The sequence below is a fragment of the Neolamprologus multifasciatus genome, chromosome 17 (genome assembly GCF_963576455.1).
Source record: "Neolamprologus multifasciatus chromosome 17, fNeoMul1.2, whole genome shotgun sequence".
Classification (NCBI taxonomy): Eukaryota; Metazoa; Chordata; class Actinopteri; order Cichliformes; family Cichlidae; genus Neolamprologus; species Neolamprologus multifasciatus.
Window position 1 is genome coordinate 9,786,799 of NC_140455.1, and position 27,474 is coordinate 9,814,272.

The following is a 27,474-nucleotide window of genomic DNA, read 5'->3' on the forward strand; positions in this document are numbered from 1 at the left end:
CAGGTCACAGCACAGACTGTCCAGTGGCTCTGTCCAAATGTCTCTATTTAAATACAACCTTGGACTCCTGTTGTACAAGTGCTACGGAGAAGGACTGGATAGGTGGTTAGGTGTGCAAAGCACAGGACTTTCAAATGTACTTTGCTAGCGTTTACAAAGAATTTTCAGAAAAAGAGAAGATATCCAGTGATGCTCAGTTTTCTTGCTGAAAAAGCCTCGCTGGTGCCAGGGGTTAAGGGAGAATGGCCAGAATGCATCGAGCTGGTGGGAAGGCAAAAGTAACTCAACTTAAATGATAAGTGAACTCAATGAATCAACATGTGGCTGCTGGACTCCAGGCCTAAAAAGACTGTGAAAAAGGGGTTGTTTCATTGTTAGGCCATGAAACCCAAAGCCCCAAGACTTTCAGCAGAGTTAAACTTATGTAAGAATTAAAACAGACCCCGTGATGCTTTTATTAAAATAACATTACATGCAATTACTGTTACATGTCATTGCATGTAACAATTACATGTTTGTAACCTAGACGATGTGTGTGCTCGTCTAGGTTACAAAAACACTTTAATAGCAGGTATGATCTCCTGCCAAAGGGAGGGAGTTTGTTATTTTATTTATTTTTTACTTCTTTTTGTTATCTTTATTTAATCAGAATATGTTCAGACGGGAAAGATAGGGCCCCCATTTTGTGTATTTGTCCACAAAGGATTTATGAATGACTTTGATTTTACACACAAAAAAAGATGTACAGAAAGAACACAGACTGAGTACATAGGCTTTTAATAAAATGACCACACACATTAGTGCACTAATCATTTATAGATATGCGTGCTCATGCTCATCATATCCAACAGACAGAAATGTTACTGGCATGTGGGCAGATGCATTACGCCTTCAATGCACTTCTGACGCATTCCCAAACTGCCAACAGGTCTTCCCCTGGTACATATGAACTCAATTACATCATTATGTTCTAAATACAGCTTATCATCTCTGACATATCTGAATTGAATATTGTGTTTGCTCATGTCGTCTCTATTCACAGTGCAGGGTTCTGTAAGACATAAAAGATAAATAGTATTTTAATGTTAGTAAAATACATGAATGTACAGAATATTGTGTTCTGTAAATGACTCTGTGGCTACAAATAAAATTTATTTTCTCCTGCCTATTGTATATAGTGTATTATTTTACTTTTTTTCATTGATTGTACTTATTGTATTTTTGTATTTTCTTCTGATATCTGTACCTGAGCTGAGGTGATGCAAAAAATTTCCCCGTTGTGGGATCAATAAAGTCTTATCTTATCTTATCTTATCTAATTCTAAATTGTGGTCAAACGCTGGAATGATACACAGATGATCTACTGTTGCTGTTGCTCTTGTGGAGTGATTACATTCACTGTTAATTTTATGTAATATTTCTGTGACTATTTTACATGCTGAAGTCCTGTCCATCCCAGCCTGACTCCTGTCACGGCTGGCGGGGTGAGCCGTGTGGTGTGGAGGAAAAGGAGGACCCAAAATGCAGACAGCCGATATGGTGATATGAGTGAGGGTTTTATTTACAGTGCACAAATAACAGAACTGAGGGCAGGACAGAACATAAACCTAAACTGGGTGAGCTAAATAACAAACCGGAGATCATACGAACGGGGTGAGTGGCAGAGAGACGCAGACGAGGAACAGGACACCATGAAACACAGACGAGCCGACAACGAACACAGACCGACACCCACTATATATACACACACACGGTAATCGGGTAATGGCAGACAGGCGGGGACACAGCTGGAACCAATGGACATAACGAGACACAACCCTACAAAGTAAAACAGGAAACACACAGACTGTTTTACATAACAACACGGGGACATGAACAAAGCACCGAGGACAGACACAGGTAGGGCTGAATATACATCAAACTCCAGGAAACACAAAACGCTGGGTCAAAATGACCCAGGACCATGACAACTCCTCTCAGCCTCACTACAGTACTAGACACTTTAATACCCACCTGCACAATGTACATTTTTCAAATGTTTCAATTTGAAATTTCCAGATTGTCTTATTTTATTTAATTCACTTTTATGGTTATATGCATATATGTTCTCTCTTTTTGCATGTGCATAATCTTCTCTCTCTCTTTTTACACAGTCGAGAAGCGTGTCAGGATACATTTCTGCGTGTTGTACTCGTATAACTATGCATGCAACAAATAAGGAATCTTGAATCTTGGAAGTCACATTTCAATGTAAACCTACTCATTAATTTTACTCATTCTCCAAATAAGTAAACTAGTTTCTGTTATTTCTTTTAGATAAACATACAGAATTTCAGGAATCTGGATCACTTGTTGATTTTAAATTGTGATTTGATTTCATATCTTGCTGCTAGAATTAATTTTATTATTATTTATTTATTGTTATTTATTGCTGTCAGTTTGAATTGAGCTTTGTCCCAAAGGTTTTGAATTGCAGTTCATTGGGCAAATGTTATAGAATAACCTTCATCAGAAATGATCATTTGTTTTTCAGACCAAATATTCATTTGAATCAATATGCTGTTATTATATCTCTAGACTGCACACTTGTTAAATGAAGAATTAATAATTAATCAGAATTCCTGCTTGCACCTTTCACTCCAATACTTAACACAGTACTGAGGTTTGAACCACACACAGTATCATAAATACTTCAGTCATGCTCTTTGAACTTTGAAAAACTACCTAAAAAATCTCCATATATACAGCTTCACCAAATGTAACAACTACATGTTTTTTACTAGATTATTACTAGAATCAGCAGCTGGGATGTTAACAGGTTTTTGAAGGAGACAGCTCATTCACTGGTTCCAGCATCCATTCACTAGCTGCTTTTTATATTAGAACTGATTTGAAAACTTTATTATTTACTAAATATATCCATAATTTGAGTCTTAGAAACATTTCCGACCCACTGACCTTACTGGCCTAAAAACCCAGATAAAAAAATTACAGCAGGGCCCTGTACCACAATTCAACGTCATCATGACTATTGTTTAGAATTACCTGAAGTCAACAGAAAAAACAATTAAAGAATTTCTTACTTGATGCTCATCTCAACAAACATAAAATATGTTTTTCAGTAAACCTCAGACCCTACTATCCACACAGTGAGAAATGATTTTGTACCTGGCGATTTCTTATGTCAAACACAACATGCCTCAAAGAGTTTTATCCCCCCGATACCTAGTGTATCATATTTAAAAGATACAGCCTTTGGGAGTTTTTGATCTATCACATTAAGTTCTCAAAAATCCAGTCTTGCTTTTTTTTGACAAATTTCCAAAATTCAGCTTAACAGTAAAGGGTTCTGGACTTTTTGTCACAAATGAATGTTTTTGTCTGTATTTTAAATGTTTTTAGTGTACACCACCACAGTGGATTTTAAACTGAACATTTAAGATGTTTATTGAAGGGCTTTAACAAAGCAATGCATTCACTGTTTGTGAATAACATATTTAATTTCATATTTTATAAATAGTTTCTCATCTTGAGAGGCTCACAAGCAGTCGTGTATATTTTTGTAAATATCGATCACACCTCTGGAATTAAACAAAATTAAAAAAACAGAAACCAAAATGACTTTTTACTTGTATCTTCACAGAATGAAATGAAATGAAAACTTTTACTTACGGAGGCATGTAATCTCTCCAGTCCATTCACCGTCATTACATGTTTTGAACGGTCCACCCTTCATGACGTAATAAAGCTGACAGATATATTCAACCTTGTCATTATGTTGGTACAGCTGTTTAGTACTTGTTTTGGTGTCTCCATCTGAAAGAGGTGGTGGCCTCCCACAACCCTGCGCAGCTGCAAAAGTGTGAGCAATAGAGAAAAAAAAAGTTTAGACAACATTTAGTCACAATAATTTTTTAGTCACGTTTTTATGTTCATATACCGTCACATATTATTTTACATTTCAGGTGAAGTATTCATCATGCAATCCGAGTGCAGATCACAGCCTTTAAGACTGCTTTGTCATCCTATATATGTAGTTCTGTTATGCTTAGAAAGCGGTCAGCAATCTTTGTAACTAATGATAAACTGTGTAGTACTGGTATCAAACTCATGTTGCTGTTGAAATGATCTGCTTCTTTGATATATTCATCTACTGCCCTCTCCCACAGCTTACAGATCCTATCCTTTTAATTGTTTTAATCATTTTATTGTGAAAAAACTTTTTTTTTTTTAAGTTCAAACTCTTCTGTGGTTCATGTGCGCTCATCAGGTTCTCACATTTCCTCTGACATGTCCATAGCATGTTGTATTTCCCTGTTCCGCCATGTAACCCATGTTAACTGGTGATGAAATGTGTGATGTCTGTGGCAATGATAGAGGGCCACTTAAAAACACTGAAATCATGGAAAAGCAAACCTGACATTAAATCTCTCAAAGTGTGACTTTGGGCAGACTGCAATAGTGTATCTAGGAGAAGTAGTGGGTGGTGAACAAGTGAAACCCATCCACTTAAGAACTGAAGCCATTGTGATGTTCTCAGAGCTGCAGCACAGTTTGGGGATGGTGGGTAATTACAGAGGTTTCTATAAAAACTAATTCTTCTTGTTCGTATTAATACGAACAAGAAGAATTAGTCAGAGCTCTTTTGAGCCAACCATCCCTTTAACGTTAACTAGTGATGACTTCATGAACTTCTTCACAAATAAAATTTTTATCATTAGAGAAAAAATTACCAATAATCATCCCACAGATGTAATATTATCTACAGCTACTCTTAGTTCCATTGATGTTAAGTTAGACTCTTTTTTTCCAATCGATCTTTCTGAGTTAACTTCAATAATTACTTCCTCCAAACCATCAACGTGTCTTTTAGACCCCATTCCTACAAAACTGCTCAAAGAAGTCCTGCCATTGGTTAATTCTTCGATCTTATATATGATCAACCTATCTCTAATAATCGGCTATGTACCACAGGCCTTCAAGGTGGCTGCAGTTAAACCTTTACTCAAAAAGCCATCTCTAGACCCAGCAGTCTTTGCTAATTATAGGCCAATCTCCAACCTTCCTTTCATATCAAAAATCCTTGAAAGAGTAGTTGTCAAACAGCTAACAGATCATCTGCAAAGGAATGGTTTATTTGAAGAGTTTCAGTCAGGTTTCAGAGCTCATCACAGCACAGAAACAGCTTTATTGAAGGTTACAAATGATCTTCTTATGGCCTCTGACAGTGGACTCATCTCTGTGCTTGTCCTTCTTGACCTTAGTGCAGCATTCGATACTGTTGACCATAATATTCTATTAGAGCGATTAGAACATGCTGTAGGTATTACAGGTATTGCACTGCAGTGGTTTGTATCATATCTATCTAATAGACTCCAATTTGTGCATGTAAATGGAGAGTCCTCTTCACACACTGAGGTTAATTATGGAGTTCCACAGGGTTCGGTGCTAGGACCAATTCTGTTTACATTATACATGCTTCCCCTAGGCAGCATCATTAGAAGACATAGCATACATTTTCACTGCTATGCAGATGACACCCAGCTCTATCTGTCCATGAAGCCAGATAACACACACCAATTAGTTAAACTGCAGGAATGTCTTAAAGACATAAAGACTTGGATGGCCACTAACTTTCTGCTTCTTAACTCAGATAAAACTGAGGTCATTGTACTCGGCGCTGAAAAGCTTAGAAATATGGTATCTAACCAGATTCTTACTCTGGATGGCATTACCTTGGCCTCCAGTAACACTGTGAGGAACCTTGGAGTCATTTTTGACCAGGATATGTCCTTCAACGCACATATTAAACAAATATGTAAGACTGCGTTCTTCCATTTGCGCAACATCTCTAAAATTAGAAATATCCTGTCTCAGAGTGACGCTGAAAAACTAGTTCATGCATTTATTACTTCCAGGCTAGACTACTGCAATTCATTATTATCAGGATGTCCAAAAAACTCACTGAAAAGCCTTCAGTTAATCCAAAATGCTGCAGCAAGAGTACTGACAGGGACTAGAAAGAGAGAGCATATTTCTCCTGTTTTGGCTTCCCTTCATTGGCTTCCTGTTAAATCCAGAATTGAATTCAAAATCCTGCTCCTCACATACAAGGTCTTAAATAATCAGGCCCCATCTTATCTTAATGACCTTGTAGTACCATATCACCCTATTAGAGCACTTCGCTCTCGCTCTGCAGGCCTACTTGTTGTTCCTAGAGTATTTAAAAGTAGAATGGGAGGGAGAGCCTTCAGTTTTCAGGCCCCTCTTCTGTGGAACCAGCTTCCAGTTTGGATTCGGGAGACAGACACTATCTCTACTTTTAAGATTAGGCTTAAAACTTTCCTTTTTGCTAAAGCATATAGTTAGGGCTGGACCAGGTGACCCTGAATCCTCCCTTAGTTATGCTGCAATAGATGTAGGCTGCCGGGGGATTCCCATGATGCATTGAGTTTTTCCTTTCCAGTCACCTTTCTCACTCACTATGTATTAACAGACCTCTCTGTATTGAATCGTATCTGTTATTAATCTCTGTCTCTCTTCCACAGCATGTCTTTATCCTGTCTTCCTTCTCTCACCCCAACCGGTCGCAGCAGATGGCCGCCCCTCCCTGAGCCTGGTTCTGCCGGAGGTTTCTTCCTGTTAAAAGGGAGTTTTTCCTTCCCACTGTCGCCAAAGTGCTTGCTCATAGGGGGTCATATGATTGTTGGGCTTTTCTCTGTATCTATGAAGCGCCTTGAGGCGACATTTGTTGTGATTTGGCGCTATATAAATAAAATTGAATTGAATTGAATTAATATTATTATTATTTAATGATATAACTGCAACTAACCCTGAAGTCTACATTGTGGTGTGTTCAGGTATAATCTTAAATGCACCACATTTCAAACAGTTTTGAGCTACTGTCTGTGTTAGTGAAAACAACTTTTCAACGTCACACTTAACCAACTTCTCAGATTTACTAAACTTCTCAAACTGGTTCCAGCGTCCCTCCACTGGCTGTTTGTTTACTTAGAACATATTTAAAAACTTTGTGTGCAACAAAAGGGAAATTTAACTCACGGCGGCATCTCATCTCTCCAACCCAATCACCATCGACACAGGTTTTGAACGGCTCACCCTCCATGCCGTAGTCTTTGTCACACACATATTCGACCTTTTCATTGTGTCTGTACGTGTTTCTAGTCGCTGTTTTGGTCCGTCCATCTGAAAGACGTGGTGGCATCCTACATTGCTTGGCAGCTAAAAATTGTGGGCAATAACAGAGGAAAAACCAACATTAGATACTATTTTGTCACAATAATCACATTTTCACTCTGACCTGCTGTCATGCATCATTTTTCATTTCAAGTGAAATATTTGTCATACACCCTGTGCATCACTCTCCTTTACCTTAACACTGTGTGGCCATCTGTGACAAAGAATTAACCAGAAACAATGTTCACACAAACTAATTAGCACGAGAGCAGATCAGGCAGAGGACATTTTACTGATAACCTGAAATGTGTTTTTGCCTCAAAACAAACTATTAATTTCTGATTTAAAGTGTGTGTAACTTACACTCATTCACACGACACCCCAAGAAATACCAAAAACAGCAATAGCAATCTTTTTCCATCCTTTGTACTGATAAACAGTAAGATCACAAGAGGACAAGTGTTGTACCTTCACATGTGGGAAGAGGATTGCTCCACTGTCCATTTTCCAAACATTCAAGCGTTGCATTCCCTTTGATGATGTGATTACTGTTTTTACAAGCTAATGTTAGATGTTGTCCTTTTTTTATTTGATCGTCTGTTACATCTGTGGTGATTGTTAGACCTGCTGGTTTTTCAGGGACTCTACATTTCTCTGTTTTGAAAAAGAGAATCTGTTTTACTGTGAGGTTTACATTATAAACATGAAACCAAATCAGATTCAAAGTAATAAGACACTTTTTCACTACATTTTCAAACTAAGCAAGTTTTTCTTTAAATATTTACTATTAATAGGCATTCAGTTTCTCATTGCTGTAATTAAGAAGTAATAAATGTCGAGTCTTTTAAGAAGTCAGAAAAGAATGGCAATTCTACCCTTAACCAAGGGTAGAGAAAGAAAGATGAATAAAGATGAAATATGTCAGCAGGCAGAATGACAGCCAGCAGTGTTTTTAACTTGACTCCAGTTTTAAATCGTATTCACAGCAATAGTTTATTTTGATGTACTATAGTGAGCTCTTTTTTTCATAGGTATTGTTTAGCTGAGTTGATGAATAACTGTTCAATTGCTGGGAAGTATATGTTAACACACACTGAATGATCCAGATGAACAAACTATCAAAACATCTGTGTTTATAGCAGTGCTAAAGATTGCTGACTGAATTTAATTAGCAGCACCTGGCAGAAAAATACAACCTTAATTCATATAAAAGTTCTTCACACTTGAGTCTTCTAATGTGGACAATAGTTGCCCATTATTTCCTTTAAGCAGGGCAGACTGATCAACAGTGAATGAAATGATATCTCGGCAGAGAAAATTCCCTATTGTTGACAGATATTGATAACCACAGCTATTCAGTCATTGGATATCATTCGAAACTGATAGCTTTGAACAAAAACCCGATATTCTAATTTCATTCTAGTTTCAGTGTGCTGAAATGCATTTTTGCCTTAGACAACTACGCTTTCAAATCCCCTTGTTAATTTTAGATTAAAATGGTATCAAGTTTCAATCATTTCCATTAAACCTCAACAAATCTCCTGTAGCTACAATATAACAGGGAGAACAAAACTAGCAAAAATATATTTTAAACTGGCACCTTCAACTGGTGGGTACTTAAGGGACTGAAGATTTCTGTGTTTTGAAGAAGAGAATCTGTTTCACTATGAGATTTACAGTATGAACAAGAAACCAAATGTGATGCAAATGTCTGCATAAATCAGCATTACATTTTCAATATATAAAAAAACTTGAAAGTAAAAGATTTCAGTATAAAAAAAATATGTTCATGAAGAGACATTTTCCAAATAGACAGGTGTCTCTTTCTTAAAATGATTAGGAAAGATTAAAAAGATGAAAACTGGAAAATGTATCCAGTTCAGTAATATTTATGTGATGCTAATTCACAACAGCCGTTATCTCAAGAACCTACAATATTAGACATAAACAGCAGATCAAAAATATAGGATTAGGATTAGAATACTTCCTATGATGACTTTGACCTTACAGGGTTCATCAGGATCATTAGATTAATGATTTATGTGATACAAGGGCAACAACACAACTGCTACAGAATGCTGATGTTTTCCTGCAATACAAAATTGCTCCTAACAGCAACTTAAAACAGAAAACCTTATCATAGTCACAGCTCATTTCTGTTACCTCACGTTATTGTGGTAATAAAAGTGCACATACCAGAGCAAGTAGGAAAGGGGGAATTCCATTGTCCATTTTCTAAACACTCAATTTCTGTAGACCCAATTAGTACACGTGTATTGCTGCACAGAAAACGCAATTTATGTCCAGTCGCCATTATTTCATTTGATGGTGGTAATCCAGCTACGTAGAGATGAGGATCCATAACACCGATTTTACAAGATCGATCTGAAAAAAGCAAAATATGTAGAAATATATGTGAGTTTATGTAACAAAGCTGCAAAGCACCAAGAATGAGAGCTAAAGCAAGAGAGTAGTTGGTTTTAGTGAACACCAGAAGAGAGGAAAAAATCATGAAATTATTGGATATTTAAATTATGCTTCAAAATACACAAAGATCAAACTAAGACAGAACTAAGACGATTACATTCATGCCATGCTTTTTCCCCTGCAGTAAGTAAACACCTGTGATGACCACATGCAGTGTATATGGCACTCTTCTTAAATTCTAACTGCCTTTCCACAAAGGTAAAACATGTGATTTTAGGTACACTGAAAAACAATAATAGATCACTTTACCATTTTGTGACAAAGAAACTTCCACACACCCCCACAGCTGGAGAAACAGAAGGATTAAAGACAGCTTCATGTTCTTTTGACGAATGTTTTCTGAGGAGAATTTCAGTAGCTTCATTGTTCAGTGACCTCCCCCAGCTCGAACTCCACCCAGAGAGATCAGGTCACAGCACAGACTGTCCAGTGGCTCTGTCCAAATGTCTCTATTTAAATACAACCTTGGACTCCTGTTGTACAAGTGCTACGGAGAAGGACTGGACAGGTGGTTAGGTGTACAAAGCACAGGACTTTCAAATGTACTTTGCCAGCGTTTACAAAGAATTTTCAGAAAAAGAGAAGATATCCAGTGATGCTCAGTTTTCTTGCTGAAAAAGCCTCGCTGGTGCCAGGGGTTAAGGGAGAATGGCCAGAATGCATCGAGCTGGTGGGAAGGCAAAAGTAACTCAACTTAAATGATAAGTGAACTCAATGAATCAACATGTGGCTGCTGGACTCCAGGCCTAAAAAGACTGTGAAAAAGGGGTTGTTTCATTGTTAGGCCATGAAACCCAAAGCCCCAAGACTTTCAGCAGAGTTAAACTTATGTAAGAATTAAAACAGACCCCGTGATGCTTTTATTAAAATAACATTACATGCAATTACTGTTACACGTGTGTACATGTGTGTGCTCGTCTAGGTTACAAAAACACTTTAATAGCAGGTATGATCTCCTGCCAAAGGGAGGGAGTTTGTTATTTTATTTATTTTTTACTTCTTTTTGTTATCTTTATTTAATCAGAATATGTTCAGACGGGAAAGATAGGGCCCCCATTTTGTGTATTTGTCCACAAAGGATTTATGAATGACTTTGATTTTACACACAAAAAAAGATGTACAGAAAGAACACAGACTGAGTACATAGGCTTTTAATAAAATGACCACACACATTAGTGCACTAATCATTTATAGATTTGCGTGCTCATGCTCATCATATCCAACAGACAGAAATGTTACTGGCATGTGGGCAGATGCATTACGCCTTCAATGCACTTCGGACGCATTCCCAAACTGCCAACAGGTCTTCCCCTGGTACATATGAACTCAATTACATCATTATGTTCTGAATACAGCTTATCATCTATGACATATCTGAATTGAATATTGTGTTTGCTCAAGTCTTCTCTATTTACAGTGCAGGGTTCTGTAAGAGTTAAGAGAAAAGATTTTGTTAATGTCAGTACATTACACCAATGCAGGAATGCACAACATATATCATATATAACTATTCAAGTCTTGATTACAATGGCACAGTGCTTAAAACCAAGGAAGTCTGATAAAATGCAATCTGTATCTGTATCAAAACTCCAGATATAGTGCAGACCTCACACAATATCAAATTATGAAACAGTCTAATGTTAAATTGTCTTAAATTTCCCATTTTTTTTAATTAACATAAAACAGAGCGCATCTAAGAACATGAAGCCCCCAAATTCTGCATCCTTTCTCAAAATAAATGATGTCAACAGCTTGAAAGGCTGATTCCTGTGTAAACTCAATTTTCTCTAAATTTAAGGGTAAAAAAAACCCCAAAAACTTGGGACCCCTAAAATACTTTTACATATGCAGAATCTTAGAAAATACAACATAATATAACTATAACTTACTGCGGCATCTCATCTGTCCAGTCCATTTACCATTTTCACAGGTTTTATATGGTGTACCTTCCATTATGTAGTAATTTTGACAGATACACTCAACCCTTTCTCCATGCCTGTATTGCCTTTTAGTACTGATTTTGGTGTCTCCATCTGAGAGTGGTTGTGGTTTCCCACAACCCACAGGATCTTAAATGAATATAGATAAAAAACAAACAAAAAACTTGAAACTGTTAATATAACATTTTTTAATATCTATTCACAATACTATTAGTACCATTATGCAACATCTTACAGTCAATTTTTGTGTAAATCTTTTAGAGATTCAACTTCCCAAATTACTGGGGGTTTATTCCGACTTCTCTTTTTTATATTTACAGCTGTTATTAACATGAGCAGCTTATCTGGGCGCTTATTACTGACTGGGCTTCGCATATGTACATGACATTTCCTACACAGTAATTGTAATTAGGATCAACCGCAAGACTTGTCCAAAAACATTTCCTGTGTAATTTTTGCCTGAGTAAAAGTAACCGTAACATTTTTGGGGATTAAAAAATGTGATTAAAACCTCCTGAAATTGGAGTGCACTGTGACTGGATGATCTTTTCTTGTTACATATAATGGGTGAGTGGACATAAAAAAAAACTGGCTTACCTCCGCATGTTGGAAACGGATCGCTCCACTGTCCATTTGCCAAACATTCAACTGTTTTATTGCCTTGCATAAAGTGGTTACGTCTAAGGCAAGTAAAGGTTAGCTTTTGTCCTTTCTTTAGTCCATTGTCTTGTATGTGTGATGTGATTCTTACACTGTCTGATATTCTTGTGACTTTGCATTCATCTGTTTTAAAGAAGACAGTCTTTTAATCTTTCAGTTTAAAGTGTAATGCAGCAGTAGTCTAGACCCAAAGGAACCAAATAAAATGTAAATCTTAATCGTTATATAATTTTAACAAATGAAATATAATGATTACATAATTGTTACACAAATATATGGACATTTAAAAAACATGTCAAATCACTTTAATCACTTCAGCTTTTCTCGGTTAAAGTAAACATACCAGAGCAGGATGGAAAGGAAGTATTCCAGTACCCAGTTTCTAAACACTCGATTACTTCAGAACCTTCCAGTTTATACTGATCAGCACAACGAAAATGTAATGTGTCCCCAGTCCTTATCGCTTCATTCCCTTGTGGTAATCCAGTTACCTGCAGATTAGGGTCCATTAATCCAACTGCACAAGGGATTCCTGAAAACAATAAGTAAGAGTCATTATTGCGATTGTAGACATAAAGTTTTTTTTTTTTATTATGCCCTGTGAATGCTACTATTAAACATGGAGAAGCTTATTTAAAGATAACCAAACATGCATTTTGAGAGTTAAACACAAGCAACAATACTTCCTTTATACTATTTTTATAGTTTTGCACATAGCGGCTGCAAAATGGCTCCATAAGCAGAATGCAAAGAATGGACTATGCAGAAATATAAAGAGATCTACATCTTACTGAGGCATCTCATCTCTCCAGTCCATTGACCATTTACACAGGTTTTGTACGGCCCACCCTCCATTCTGTAGTAATCCTGGCAGATGTACTCAACCCTTTCACTATGGCTGTACTGCAGTCTGGAACTTTCCTTCGGGTCTCCATTTGAAAGATGTGGTGGTTTCTCACAACCCTCGGCAGCTACAAATATGGGCAACAAAAATACAAGTTTAAAAAGGATTCCATCACAATAATCACATTTCACCATGAGTGACACATCACTGACCTTGATCAATTAAATTGAATTAAATTACGTTTTATTCATATACCAAGAATTCATAAAAAATGTTTTCTCAAGATGCTTCATAATGTAAGGTGAAGACGCAAGAGCACAAAAAGATAAGGAAAGATAAATAAACTATATGAGAAAGAAGCAAGTCACAAATAAATAGAGGGGAGTGAAGAAGAAGTGCTAAAAGTATGAACCTCTAGTAGCATAACCTGAATGCCTGATAACAGCAAAAAGATGTACTGAGGTACTGGACTGTAAATATAAGTTCATGAGTTCAAGGTTCATGTAAGAAAAAAGCCGAAAGGTGTATTAGGTGTCCTAAGTTAGTGTTTGCCAACCTTTTGGAGCCATGGAACATATTTCACATTCAAAAAAACACCACCAAACAAAAATGCCACAAAAGTATATTGATAATTTTTACCTGCGCACCAAGCATAGCGGAATTGGTTTGATCTGCTCCCAGTATACCCTTTTTGCTTTCTTCTGACCACTACTCATGCTAGGGCCTCCATCTGGGTCAGAATTTTCCCCAGGACCAGGTCAGACTGATTACGTTGTCTTTTCAAATATTTATCTGTTGCTATTACGTGCTCCATTGTTTTACAGCATGAGTATTATGTAATTTCTTCTTTGTCTTCTTCTGTTTTAATGGCAGTTGGAAACCCATTTAATTAGAGCAGGTAGTTGTACTACCCTCTATTGGAAGAGAATGAAATTGTTCTGCCTGTTACACTGATCGCTTAGAGTACTAATCAGGTGGAATCAGATAATCTTCCATGGCACACTTGATCATTGCTCACAGCACACCTATGTGCTGCGACACAGTGGTTGGTAAACACTGTCCTAAGTGACTGGTTGGGTTATATACAAGCACCAGTTCTTGCTTTATATGTCATGTGATACCATCGCAGGTGCAATATGGATCCACAGGAATTGGTACAAATCTTGAGCAATATATATTTAAAATGTAGTACACAGGGTATATACAGCAAGCTCATTTCTCATACCTAACAGGACGACTGAAATTTTCACATTTTTCGAGTGTAATCAGAGGACCTTATAAATATACACTGTTAAGCTAGTTCAAACTACAAATGTCGATAAAAGTAACATTGCTGGGGTGTTGACTGAAAGACTTACTTTCACATACTGGCACAGTACTACTCCATCCGTCCAACTGACAAGTTCGGGTGCCATCGCTATCTCCCATTGTATACCTGCAATTACAACTCATATCTCATTTTGTATTTTCACCCACACACTAAAAATTATAGAGTACTTGAGCAATCATTTTGCTTCCAAGTAACCATTTTAAGTGGTCTTGAGATCGGACATCAGTGATTGGACACTGAATTATTTTTAGGTCTTCCCTTGTACCTAAACCACTTAACACTGTTGATCATCTGCTGTTCACTTAAGCCTCATCGGAAAAGACCTGAGTGGAAGTGTGGCCATTCTTCAGGAAGGGAAACTGGGAGAAAAGACTGAGGTATGTCAACCTAACACAAGAAGTGCAGCAAAAATCAGCAGAAACAGGTCTTGGAACTCACTTTCGTACCAACAGTGAGTTCTAAATTTATGTTTAAACATTTTTAAAAATAAGCCTGAACTCTCTTATGCAAGCTTTCTTGTAATTTCTTTAATGCAGTCTTAGGAATAATGTAGTTAATAGTCTGCCAGGCTTCTTCAAAGCTCCTTTGAATAATGGCTTCCTTTTGTCCCATTCCTGTTGACATTTTCCAAACAGCATTGTTGTACGGGACTTTTGTCTTAAAACAACTTGAAGAGTTTCTGTTTTGACACACAAATATAAGCGATCCTCATGGGACTTTCAGAGCGCGTACATTATGACACTGAATTATTATAGATCCACATACCCTAGATTGCAAAAGTATTTGATAGTTGTTCCAAAAACGAGCTCTTCTCCGCGGATAATTTCATAATAGCCATTGGGAACGTCCTCAGGGAGTTCACATGGCTTTACTGAAAAAAAAGAAAAGAGAATATTTTTCATGAGTAAGTAGGAATTAGACCTTATTCTTCTCTTATTATTGCTTATTTTTAATTGAAATCAGGTGCTTGCCGACAGTGACATAAATGTATTCTTATGCTATTTTATATAACTCTTCAGTTAATAACAGTGTTGAAGTGTGGGTACAATGTTATTGATGCAGGGATTTGAGGAAGTGATTTGCTATTTTCATACAATAGATTACTGTTAGCAGCATACTGCAGCTGTCTCAGTACAACTCTTTCTAATTCCAAAAAACTAACGTTTGGGATAAAACTTTGGTAATTGATATTTTGTGAAATGTTATGAATTGCATCTTAGAAGGGATTAAGGATTATTTGTAACCCTATAAATACAGTCATAAGAGTAACAGCAAAATAGCAGGCAAACCATTTAACTTACAGTTGCATTTTCCCTGACGCAAACTCTCCCAGCCAGTATTTGTGCATATATATCTGAGGGTTGGACCAGATATATAACCAGTCTCGCATGTGAAATGTATCACATCTCCTTCGCGGTACTCATCTTTTTTAGTATTTTCTGACACATAGGAGTGAGGAACATTTGGAAGCCTTGAACATACTGAAAAAAACAACATGGAAAGAGATGTATACATAGATTGACCAAGGATTCCAAAATTACATCTTCATTTATATGTAAAGAGATAGTAGAACAAATTAAAAAAAGAGGGTACGTAGAAGTAGAAGAAATGTCTTCTCTTTTAAACTAAACAAAGAACACAGCATTTAAAAAAGTCTGACTTACCGTTTTCTGAGAAAGAAACTTCCACATGTCCCCATAGATGGAGAAACAGAAGGATTAATGACAGTCGCATTCTGTCAAGTGGACTGCAAAGCAAATTTTCACTGTGCACAAATCCTTTGACAAACTGTGCGTTTTCTGTGCAGAACTGCTGTGTGTTTATCACAGTATTTGAGGCCAATGGTTAAAATATGGACTTCCCTACTGGAATTGCACAAGCCTCAAAATGACATATCGCGAACAACAAGTTTCACTGAACATGCCAGAGGAGTTCACAGACAACACTTCACAAAACTCACCCTATAATAATTTATAGACTTTATAGAGTTGATTTGTGAAGGTTTGTGTCCTCTTTCAAACATCATATAAATTAATCCGTCTATTCTTATAATTAAATTGAAATATGAGATTAATTAGTCCTGAAAATATAGACTGGTCTATGATGCTCAAAACAAGTTTGCAAAATATAATAGATGTTATATCTTATTTTGTGATAGAATGATTAGTGTTCGCTGAAAAGGTTACTGTGCAGTTTGATCACCACGACTAGTAAGTCATAAATGCAGATGGTACTGAGGTACAAAGTCCATTGTAAAAGTCAGCCAGAGATTCAGGTCGGTAAATAGTTTTAAAGAAGTTGTTGTTTAAGAGAACATCTTTAAATTCAAACATAACCAATATCTATGCCCAGGGGTCGGCAACCTGCGGCTCTTTAGTCCTTATAGTGCGGCTCTGTGTGGTTTGGGAAAATAAATTAGAAGTATTTAGCTGAAGTGTATTTTATTTATGTTAGTTCTTTTTTAACTTGTAGTTCTAAATTGGAAGATTATTGTGATATTGAAATATACAAATAAAACTATATTTTGTTATTTTTTCATGCTCAAAATAAGCGTCACACTCGCGGAAGCCGGTGTACCCGCCGAAACGCCGTGCATTTATCGAGACTTTCAACCCCAGGCAAATTATGGATCTTCAGATCCACATTATGTCGGCAGCTATTCTCCTCCGTGAACTATGTTAAAAACACACACTGCTCACGCCTCACAGACGACAGCTTACAGTCCTGAAAGTGACTTCGTACAGCCCCGATTTGCAGACGCTGTGCGCAGAGGTTCAGGAGCAGAAGTTCCACTGTAAACATATCACGGCAGACCCGACGATGTTTCCGTGAACTTGCTTTCCAGCATCTCTTTATTGACCACTTTTTACACACGGTTGCTGTACGCATACAGCCGGCTGTAGCTTTTCAGCTCACAGCCCGACAACACAACAGCAGAGAGAGCACAGATGTTAAGGCGACGTGGTGTGATTGCTGGTGCCGCTCAGGTGCGTCCGCCTCCCCTGCAGCGGCGCTGCAGACCACGCCCAGCCACACACATTAACCAGGTAAAATACATAATTAGGCAGAATTTTGCAAATATCTATTTTTCATCTTTTAGCAGCATAGTGCTTTTTTTCCAATTATTTTTTAAAAGCCAGGTCAAGGCTCCAAAAGCTCAAAAGCGATATAAAGGTGGCGTCTCACAACAGTTTTTGTTTGCTACATGGATCAGTTTAGTTCAGGCTGGTGTCTTTCCTTTTGTAATATTTCTTTAAGAGTTCAAAATGTGTTAATTACATAAATGTAATTTTCTCTGTAGCACTTCATGGATTTCATAAGCAACACATCTTAGTTGTTCACACAAAGCATAAAAGTAAAAAACAATATATACAGTGTTATCTTTATTTTAGATGCCAAAAAGTATTTGCGGCTCCCAGTGTTTTCTTTTGTGTGGAAACCGGGTCCAAATGGCTCTTTGGGTGTTAAAGGTTGCTGACCCCTGTCTATGCCTTTTAGAAAAATTTTCAACCAAGATGAAACTTAGTTTTGAAAATTTGAAAGAACTTTTGTCATTTTTGAATTTTTAGGAACAGAAAACTATTTCTTTTTAAATTTCACAAAATTGGTAGAAGTCTGTTGTCCAACTCCTTTTCTAATAGATTTGCTTCTGGGATTCAGTTTTTCAGATTATTCCTTGGAATCAAATACCAATATAAGTCAAATATAGTTGTGGAAGATGAATGCAAACTGTTTGCTTATACAATACTATTCTACAAGTTCTTGACCATTTCACACCACCATATTCACTGACATGTTTATTGAACACAGGACATTTTATATGTTCAGCCTCTGCTTGTTGTTCACCTTTACCATATGATTTTCAATGACTCCGTGTAATGAATACATGGTTTTTCATTAAACTCCTTCATGTAAAATCTTACACATGAAATACAAAAATATAAACATATTTTAGTGTTGTATCATACTGAGGCATTTCATTGATTTGGTCTATTCACCATTATTGCAGCTTTTGAATGGCTCACCTTCCATAGTATAGCAGTAGTTTTGACAGACGTACTCATTATTTTCACCTTTTCATTATTTCATTGTTCATGATTTTCATTATTATGCATGGACCTTATGCAGTGCATGGGCACTGCTCTTTCTCCTATGAGGCCACATAGTCAGTGTGTCATGTTTAGACTCTGGGCTTGTGTCTGAATGTCAAAAAGTGCAAGCTAGAGCCTTCCCAGTTCAAATCCTTTCTGGGTTATCCACTCGTCCCACCCCCTGGTTCCACTCGCTCAGAGCCGTTCATGGACATGTAACAGGGCCACTGAATATGGCAGCAGACATCATCTCGAAGGGGGATCCAAGGCAAGCGGCGTGGAGAGTCCAACTGCAGGTGGTACCACTTCGGGAGGGTGGAAGTTGACCTTGTTGTCTCCAGGGAGATGACACATCGCCACCTGTTCTTCTTCCTGGAAAACGGCAACTCTCCACTGGTGTTGGTCCACCAGGGATTGGTGCAGGTTGCTGCTGTACGGGAATTGGTCTTCTTTTGATCCAACCCTGCTTTTCTTCCAGAGGCTCTGTCAAATCCCACCTATCCCAGTCAGGGATAGCCTAACATATGAAACAGGAAAAGACTGCCGTGCAATCCATTAATTTCAACAAAGTAACTGTATTCTAATTATCACCTTTTTAAATGGTAACTCTAATGGAATTGACACTACATACTGCCCTCTCGCACCTGGAGAAGAGAGACACGTATGTGAGAATGCTGTTTGTACATTTTTTTTTACAGCTGATTACAGCTCAGCATTCAATACCATCGTTCCCTCAAAGCTGGACAGAAAACTGCAGGAAACTGACACACTGGTGCCAAGACAACTAGCTCACCCTCAATGTCACAAAGACAAAGGAGTTGATAATGGACTTCCGGAGGTGTAGGGAAGCACACACCCCCATCACCATCAACAGTGCTGCTGTGGGGAGAGTGAGTATCTTTCGTTTCTTAGGTGTACATGTGGCAGAGGATCTCACATGGTCACTACACACAAACAAAACAGTGAAGAAGGCGCAGCAACGCATCTTCTTTCTCAGGAGACTGAAGAGATTCAGCAGGAGCCCCGGCATCCTCAGGACCTTCTACCGCTGTGACACTGAGAGCATACTTCACCACGTGGTATGGCAACAGCACCGCCTACAACTGCAAAGCTCTCCAGAGAGCGGTGTGGTGTTCCAAAAGGATAATTGGAGGTGAGCTTCACTCCCTCCAGGACATCTACAAGAAGCGGTGCCTAAGGAAAGTGGGGAGGATCATCAAAGATTCTAGTCACCCCGGCCTGCATACATATGCATACATATGCATATACAAGAATCACACTCACATCTGCTGTACCAGTGTAACAGTAATGTGACGTGACAATAAAAGTGATATAATTTGATTTGGAATACAGTTACTCATATTTTGTATTTTAAATACATCACAGTGGTAAATGTATCCCATTACTCCCCAACACTGTACATCAGCCTTCCATACATATTGAAAATGTAAGGGAGTGCAGAGATCTTGAATATCTCAGTATCTTGGCACAGCATGAATGCAAGATAGAGTTCACTTAGTAAACATGTAAAGGTAGAAAACAGACTCAGTCAGCTTATATGCTTTTATTAAAATGGCAGCACTAGTACTTCAGTGATCTAGTTATTCACTCAGAATAATTACTGATAAGTTCGTAGACCCATTTCTATCTAATTTAGTACAAAAACACCATTACTGGCAAGTTGGCAACTGTATCACACCATCAACCACCTCTGACGCATTCCCACTGCCCCAACATGTCTTCCTTTGGTACACACAATCTCAGTTTTATTATTTTCTCAATACAGTTTATCAACACTAAAATATCGAAACTGAATACTATGTCTGTTCACGTCTTCTCTGTTCACAGTGCAGGTTTCTGTAAGACAAAAAAAGAAAGGCCTTTTAATGTTAATAAAATACAGGAATGCACACAATATTGTGTTCTTTAAAGGACTTTATGGGTATTATTTATTTTTTAGTTTATTTTTTCCTGCCTAACTATAAATGTCATTATCTTGTTTTTCTATGGCTATTTTACATGCGATCTCTAACATAGATTTCTGTACTGAAATTTTGAAGAATAAGAAATGTTTAAAAGTCACATTTGGATTTAAACTGAGCTTTCTCTAAATAAGTGGGCCAGTTATTTAATTTATGTACTTATTTATTTTTGGATTTTAGAGCAGAGTTATTTGTTAGACAAATATTCAGAATTTTAAGTCAGAAATTTGCACACCTGTATGGCTGCGGTGCTGTAATTTCAGCCATTCTTAAACTCTCTGTGAATTGTACTCATGACCACTGATCAATGACCATTTGTATATTAGTGATCATGAAATTGACCTAACGGGCCACTGTTAGTCAGTGGTGCTAGTTTCAGGTTGAAAAAACCTGCGTTTAGTTGAGACTGAAGAAGTCACTTGGATGAGTGATTAATTATTTCGACCACTGAAAACACTACATCCACATGAATAGAAATCAATCTTTTGGGACATCCTGCTACTTCTATCAGCAGTCACATCGTCAGTAAACACTGGTGACCCAGTTCATCTGACAGCCATACATGTTCATGCCATAATATTACCTCCACCACATTTCAAGTGTCAAGTGGCTTTTTTTGTCATTTCAACCATGTACAGTGGTACAGTACAGAGTGAAACAAGACAACGTTCCTCCGAGACCACGGTGCTACATATGACATGTAACAGACAATCAACACAGGACTACGTAAAGTGCAATCTGCAAAGACTGCAAAAAAACAGGTGGACACAAAGGAATTTGGTGCTCTTGACAACCTCCACAGAGGATCCATCAATGTTAAGTTTTACAGTGATCTCTGCTCTCCTGAAGTCAACAATCATTTCTTTTGTCTTGTCCACATTCAGAAACAGGTTGTTGGTTATACACCAGTCCGTTAGCTCTTGCACCTCCCCTCTGTATGCTGACTCGTCGTTCTTGCTGATGAAATCCACTACAGTCATGTCATTGGCAAACTTGATGATGCATTGCTGCACAGTTGTGAGTCAGCAGAGTGAACAGCAGTGGGCTGAGCACACTGCCCTGAGGGGGTCCAGTGCTCAGTGTGGTGGTGCTGGAGATGCTGTCGCCGATCCGAACTGTCTTTCTGTCAGAAAGTCCAGGATCCAGTTGCAGGGGAAGGTGTTCAGATCCAGTAGGCTCACTTTTCCAATCAGGTGCTGAGAAATGATTGTGTCTATGAACAGCATTCGTACACTACTTCCTTATTGTCCAGGTGGGAGAGGGCGAGATGTAGAGTGGTGGCGATGGCGTCATGATGGTGACAGGCGAATTGCAGTGGGTCCAGTGCGGGTAGCAGCAGGGTCTTAATGCGCTTCATGATAAGGTTCTCAAAGCAGGACACTGGGGACTTCTTTGGCACAGGAACCATGGTGGTGGCCTTGAGGCACCTCAGGGAAAGGTTGAAGATGTCAGTGAGGACATCTGTCAGCTGGTCTGCATATTCTCTGAGTAGTCTTCCAGGAATGTTATCTGGACCAGCAGCTTTCCATGGGTTAACTCTACGAAGAGTCTTCCCCACATGAGCAGAGGTCAGACACAGAACCTGGTTGTTGTGAGGGTCGGAGGACTTCCTCACCAACACATCATTCTGTGCGTCAAACTGTGCATAGAAGTTGTTTAGTGTGTCTGGTAAGGAGGGGTCACAATCGCAGACAGGTGTTGTCTTCCTGTAGTTGGTGATGGCCTGGATGCCCGTCCACATGCGTGTGTCACTGCTGTCTTGGAAGTGGCTGTGGGTTCTTCTGCAGAGCATTTCCCCCCCTTCTCGCAAAGTCCACATGTTGATGAAATTTCAGAAGCACTGACTTGAGATTTGTGTGGCTCGCTGATATTTGATAGCTCATATATTATCAAATGTAATATGCTTCAGATAATGCTTTTTCTCTCCTTCTACATACTCTTCTTCATCATTCGATTACACATTAATCTTTGTTTCATCTCTACAAAGGAAAAAATATCTGATCTGTGGTGGCTCTTTTAGAGGTTTTGTGACAAAGTCTAGTCTGGCCTTCTTGCTGTTGGTATTTTTGTACTTGAGTGGACCACCTGTAAACTATCAGTTTTTAAATTCATGAAGCATCTCCTGATTTTGACAGTGATATTCCTATCTCCTCAAGATTCTCGGGTAGATGTTGTGAAGTTGAAAGCATTCTGTGATTATCCACCCTATTTCTGACCTGGTCAGTACATTTGTTTATCAAAATAAAACAATTTCTCAGATTATTAATTTGGTCTCTCCCAAGGTTTTCTGTGTTTCTTTCAAGCCTAATGATGACATTCACTTGCATCAGCATCTCTTTGGTCCTCATATTAAGAATGACAAGACTAGAATAAACTTAAAATCTTTTCTTCTTTTTCTGTATTTAATAAAATAAAAAGGGAACATATAAAAGGAACTGTAATTTACCGAGGCATCTAATCTCTCCAGTCCATTCACCATCGATACAGGTTTTGAATGGTCCACCATCCATGAGCAAGAACGCTGACAGACATATTCAACTCCTTCATTATGTTGGTACTCTTGTTTAGTAGTTATTTTGGTGTCTCCATTTGAAGAAGGTGGTGGCTTCCCACAACCACAACATTTTATACTATTAGTAATATATTTTTTAGAATTGTATTATTAAAATCCAAAATTCTAGTTGATTTTTGTGAAAATAGCTATTCAGACTTATTACTGTATGAAATGATTGTTGTTTTAATGAAATGTTTTAAATATTAGTATAAGTATACTGAAATATTGATATAAGTATTAAAGATATTGGCTCACACAGAATGATTCTGCAAGTTTTATGTGATTTGTTTACCGTTTTCTTCTTGTCATTCATTTACATGTTTGTTCAGCTCATGAGGCAGCTCATGTCATTTCCAGTTAAGGGAAAAAGCTTTATTGGCAAGAGGACAAGGTCATTACATCAATAAATAACCAAAAAGAAACAAAAAGACTCATACTAGCACAACCATTGTGAAATGTTCAGTGGTCTAGGCCACACATGAATGCATTCATCATTATGATTTTTATATTTTATGATATATAATATAAAATATATAATAATGTAATTACCCAATAAGAGAAGCAGCAATTAGGAGAGCAGCAGTAAGAGAAAATAGCTTGATGTATTAATATAGTTTTTTAGGAAAGGCAACTGTGGCCAATTGCTACTGTTTTCTTGGATTTTGTGAAGCACTTTGGTGTACCTGTGGTTTTATGGTGCAATACAAATAAAGTTGTATTGTATTGTATTGTACAGTGTCCAGACTTAAACCCCGTAGAGTTTGGGATGGACTGGACAGAGTGAAAGCAAAGTAATCTGCAAGTGCTACACATTTATGGGAACATCTGTAACAGATGTGGGAAGAACTCTCTGAAGAATATTTGATTTCTATTGTAGAAAGAATGCCACGGGTTTGTTCAGCTGTTATATCTGCCGAAGATGCTACTTTGATAAGTCAAAAGTTTAAAATACATTTTGGTCTATAAATTAATTCCATGATTTCTCTTTCAACTCCAATTGCTTTTTTTTGTACTATACTTTCATTTTAGAGTGCAATGAGACAATAAACAGCATAATTTTCAATAATAAACTGTAAAAAATTGGGGTGTTCTAAACCTTTAGACCTGCAGTGTACATAAGGTATGTATAAAGGGGCCATAAAAAGGGAAATATGCTGTGTAAAAAGAAGATTATGCAATTCTTGTACACGGTTTTCATGCTTCATATAATAGCTTCCTCCGTGAATGGAAATCTTAAATATTACTGGCATGAAGTATATAATTTTTTTACTTACCCTAAATGAAAAGTTAATTTACTTTTGTTTGTCTGTGACCATTATCAGATTCATCTTAATCCAGTCACGTCAGCTTAGGATTCATGTGCTGATTTAGCTGCATTACATTCAGTCCGTATTTAGATCAAATGGGGAAGTGACAACAAGATTGAATCAGCTTCCATATGAGTGAGGAGGTGGAATAAATGACTAACTTTTTGTCTCTGCTTCCCATTGCAATCAAATTCATTTCCAAATGAGGTTTGTGGTCTGTTTATTGTGCCACTTACGTAAATGTGTAACGTTCACATGTTTAGGACTGTGAAAATCTGGAAAAGGTGAGGAAGAGTCTAAGGTAGAGATTTATAAAAAAGGACCAAAAAATATTGATCTATGAGGATTTTAAGGAAGATTTTGTGCATGTACAACTTTACTACAAAGGTTTCAAAAGGATGCAAAGTGCATTAATAAAGTATGGACGACATATAAGAGTATAATACACTAGATTTAAAAAATCATACTCAAAAGAAAAAATCTGATCGCCTAAAGGAAAACAAAGTACAAAAATGCCTGATATGGTTTCTTTAATTGCTATTCCTAAAAGCACACAACTCTCCAAAATCACCAGACCCCTTACATGAAAGTTAAGTTGCTCTACAGTTTATTCCAGATTCAAATGTTCATACTCCATGCATATAGTGTGTTTGCAATCGATCATTCCAGGTGTATGAAGACAGTCTGTTGCAGGTCGGGTCAATAAAGTCCAATAAATAAATAAATATTGTTTTATTCTCCCTTTCTCTTTCTACCGTATTCACCCAGTGGAGTGAATCTGTTAGAAGATTTTTATTATTAAGACATTTTATTAATCATTATTGCTGATATACTAAAGCTAAGAGTGTTCATATTTCTGTTTTTACTTAACCACTTGCACAACTGTCTACACTTTGCCTTAAAAAGACTTGTTTTGCTCTCACATTATCTCACAGGAAACCGCCACCCAAAGAGTAAGAAATGACCTTGTAAGAACATAACCTTTTTTGAACATAAGTTCCGAGATCTCACACCTGCCTGTTTGGCTAGGGAATGTTACTTCCTTTCTTGTATGTTTCATGCTGTGTATAAATAAAGGCAGAGAATTGCTGCAGGGTGTGGGCCTCACTTGAGCTCCCACCCGTGCACGTTGAACTGTTACAAGTGTCTGAGTGTTATTTCATTATACCTGATTACTTGATAATATTGTCTCTTATCATTTTTAATGGTCCTCCGAGCCGGAGTGGACATTGATTATTTTCTTTTTCATGCTCCACTAGGAAACCTTCATCAAGTCCTGACGTCGTGAGAAGCCCGCGCTGAAGTCTGTCGACAGCTCCTCTCCAGGCAGAGGATAAAGACCAGAGACGCTATAATTCGATTTCTGGCCAGCGTTCTTATAAAGTGGTCCACGACGTTGGGGGTTGATGGAGCAGACCTAAACAACCACGAAATAAATCAGGTGAATATTTAACACTCACCCACATCTTGCGAAAAATTCGAATAAGAGTTGACGCTGCTCCTACAAGTAAACGCTCGTTCTAAGAGAGGACTGGTAGCTATTATAGGAAGCTCCTACAATGTAAATGCTCGTCCTAAGAGAGGACTGGTAGCTATTATAGGAAACTCTAAATGTAAATGCTCGCCTGAAAGAGGGTTGGTAGCTATTTTAGAGGGAAAAGCGTCATAATAAAAACCTTTAAACGCGCGAAATATTTCTATTTTATTGTTTTGTTGGTGGAATAAGTTACATTTTACAGCACAATAGGGAGGCTGAACTATTCCACCGTATTGTTTGCCGACTGGTGCTCACGTACTGGTGGGACGAGAAAAAGGTTGTGCTTCATCACATAAAATTAACACCGCTTTCAAGGGTAGCTTGAAAGTAGAAGGCTGTGTTAATAACCTCTCTCATCCCTCGTGCCAGAGAAAGCACCACGGCTGTTTGTGTGTGTAAAAGTTAAAAAGCTGTAATTTTCAAGGTACCTAAACATAAAACATTTAAAACAAATTAGTGAAAATGGGTAATAAATCAACAAAACTCACTGCTGACGAGCAGTGGTTAGAGAAAAAATGTCCAGGCGCCGGACAAATTAGTGCAAACAGATGGAGGAATCCAAAAAAGTTTAAATGCCCTGCGTGGGAGGGAAAATGTAATCCCTCTGCAGTGATAACTTTAAAGGAGACCCTCCAAGCAGAATTAAACAATGCAAAAAGTCCTAAAAAGAAAATAAAACGTACTCAAGAGTTAAAATATTTCAAAGCATGGAAAGAGGAGGAAGACAGACGTAGTGAAAAAAGAAAAAAGAAAAAGGAAACAACATTACAAAGCCTACAGCCGCCACTTTATGTACCAGCACCGTCAGCACCAGAGCCACAATCAAAAAATCCCTTCACTAGTCAACCTAATCCTAATCCTTATGCCCAAGCCCGAAGTGCATTAAACTGTATGACAAGAAACCCACAGGAAGACATAGGGAAAGACCCGTCAGGCAGGGACATGGGAGGTATTGTAGATCCTCCAGGACCCTCTGGAATTTTTCCAATGATAGCTGCGCCTAATCCCAGATATGGACAGTTGATAGGTGGTGAGAACGCAGAAAGAGATATAAACCCATTTGTGTATGCTTTTAGACCATGGACCCAAGCTGACAGACAAAATGTCGAAAAAGATGTTCCATCTTTAAATGAAGGCTTTCAACAGTGGAGAGACGCAGTGGAACTAATTAGAACTCAATGGGGCCTAAACGGTCATGAAATGCTTCAAGTAGTGCAAGACCTGCTAGGATTGAGAATGGGGACAGTGAAAGACGGTTTTACAGGTGCAGATGACCAAGGAAGACCTCTTGGCCCAGATTCCCTAGATTTAATGAACACTTTGACAGACTTATATGACCGAATTAGGGTTCGTTTAGCCCCCAGAGCAGATTATTCCAAAATAGGAGAAGTAAAACAAAAGGAAGCCGAAACACCATCAGACTTCCTCGATCGGCTACGCCCGGTTTTCCGACAACATTCAGGCCTAGATTATGAAGACCGCCCTGAAAGACCTTACCAACAGCAGTTAAAAAATGCATTTCTAAATGGTCTCCGTCCCGCAGTC

The 27,474-nt window shown here is 37.9% G+C and overlaps 2 protein-coding genes across 2 annotated transcripts; both read right to left on the reverse strand.

Moving 5' to 3' along the window:
- Positions 1-630: 630 nt before the first annotated feature.
- Positions 631-16,406, reverse strand: LOC146498948 (complement factor H-related protein 5-like). Its single transcript, XM_085138281.1, has 15 exons — positions 16,123-16,406; positions 15,760-15,939; positions 15,224-15,329; positions 14,487-14,563; positions 13,076-13,255; positions 12,628-12,816; positions 12,222-12,407; positions 11,574-11,753; positions 10,922-11,110; positions 9,934-10,050; positions 9,394-9,582; positions 7,666-7,851; positions 7,063-7,242; positions 3,673-3,852; positions 631-1,051 (listed from the first exon to the last, which is right to left on the reverse strand). The coding sequence occupies exons 1-15, from the start codon at positions 16,190-16,192 to the stop codon at positions 861-863; spliced, it is 2,400 nt and encodes a 799-aa protein (XP_084994407.1). The 5' UTR covers positions 16,193-16,406; the 3' UTR covers positions 631-860.
- Positions 16,407-19,933: 3,527 nt separating this feature from the next.
- On the reverse strand, positions 19,934-22,331 carry LOC146498949 (uncharacterized). Its single transcript, XM_085138705.1, has 2 exons — positions 21,326-22,331; positions 19,934-20,406 (listed from the first exon to the last, which is right to left on the reverse strand). Exon 1 carries the CDS (start codon positions 22,321-22,323, stop codon positions 21,745-21,747), a length of 579 nt encoding a protein of 192 aa, XP_084994831.1. The 5' UTR covers positions 22,324-22,331; the 3' UTR covers positions 19,934-20,406; positions 21,326-21,744.
- Between the last annotated feature and the right edge of the window lie 5,143 nt (positions 22,332-27,474).

Excerpts from the sequence above, each read along its gene's own strand:
- LOC146498949 (XM_085138705.1), bottom strand. The coding sequence starts at position 22,323 with ATGCTCTGCAGAAGAACCCACAGCCACTTCCAAGACAGCAGTGACACA.
- LOC146498948 (XM_085138281.1), bottom strand. The coding sequence starts at position 16,192 with ATGCGACTGTCATTAATCCTTCTGTTTCTCCATCTATGGGGACATGTG. Across the intron at positions 15,330-15,759 it reads GCGTCAGGGAAAATGCAACT|TAAAGCCATGTGAACTCCCT; the intron begins GTAAGTTAAATG and ends CTTTTTTTTCAG. Across the intron at positions 7,243-7,665 it reads TCCTCTTCCCACATGTGAAG|CTGCCAAGCAATGTAGGATG; the intron begins GTACAACACTTG and ends CACAATTTTTAG.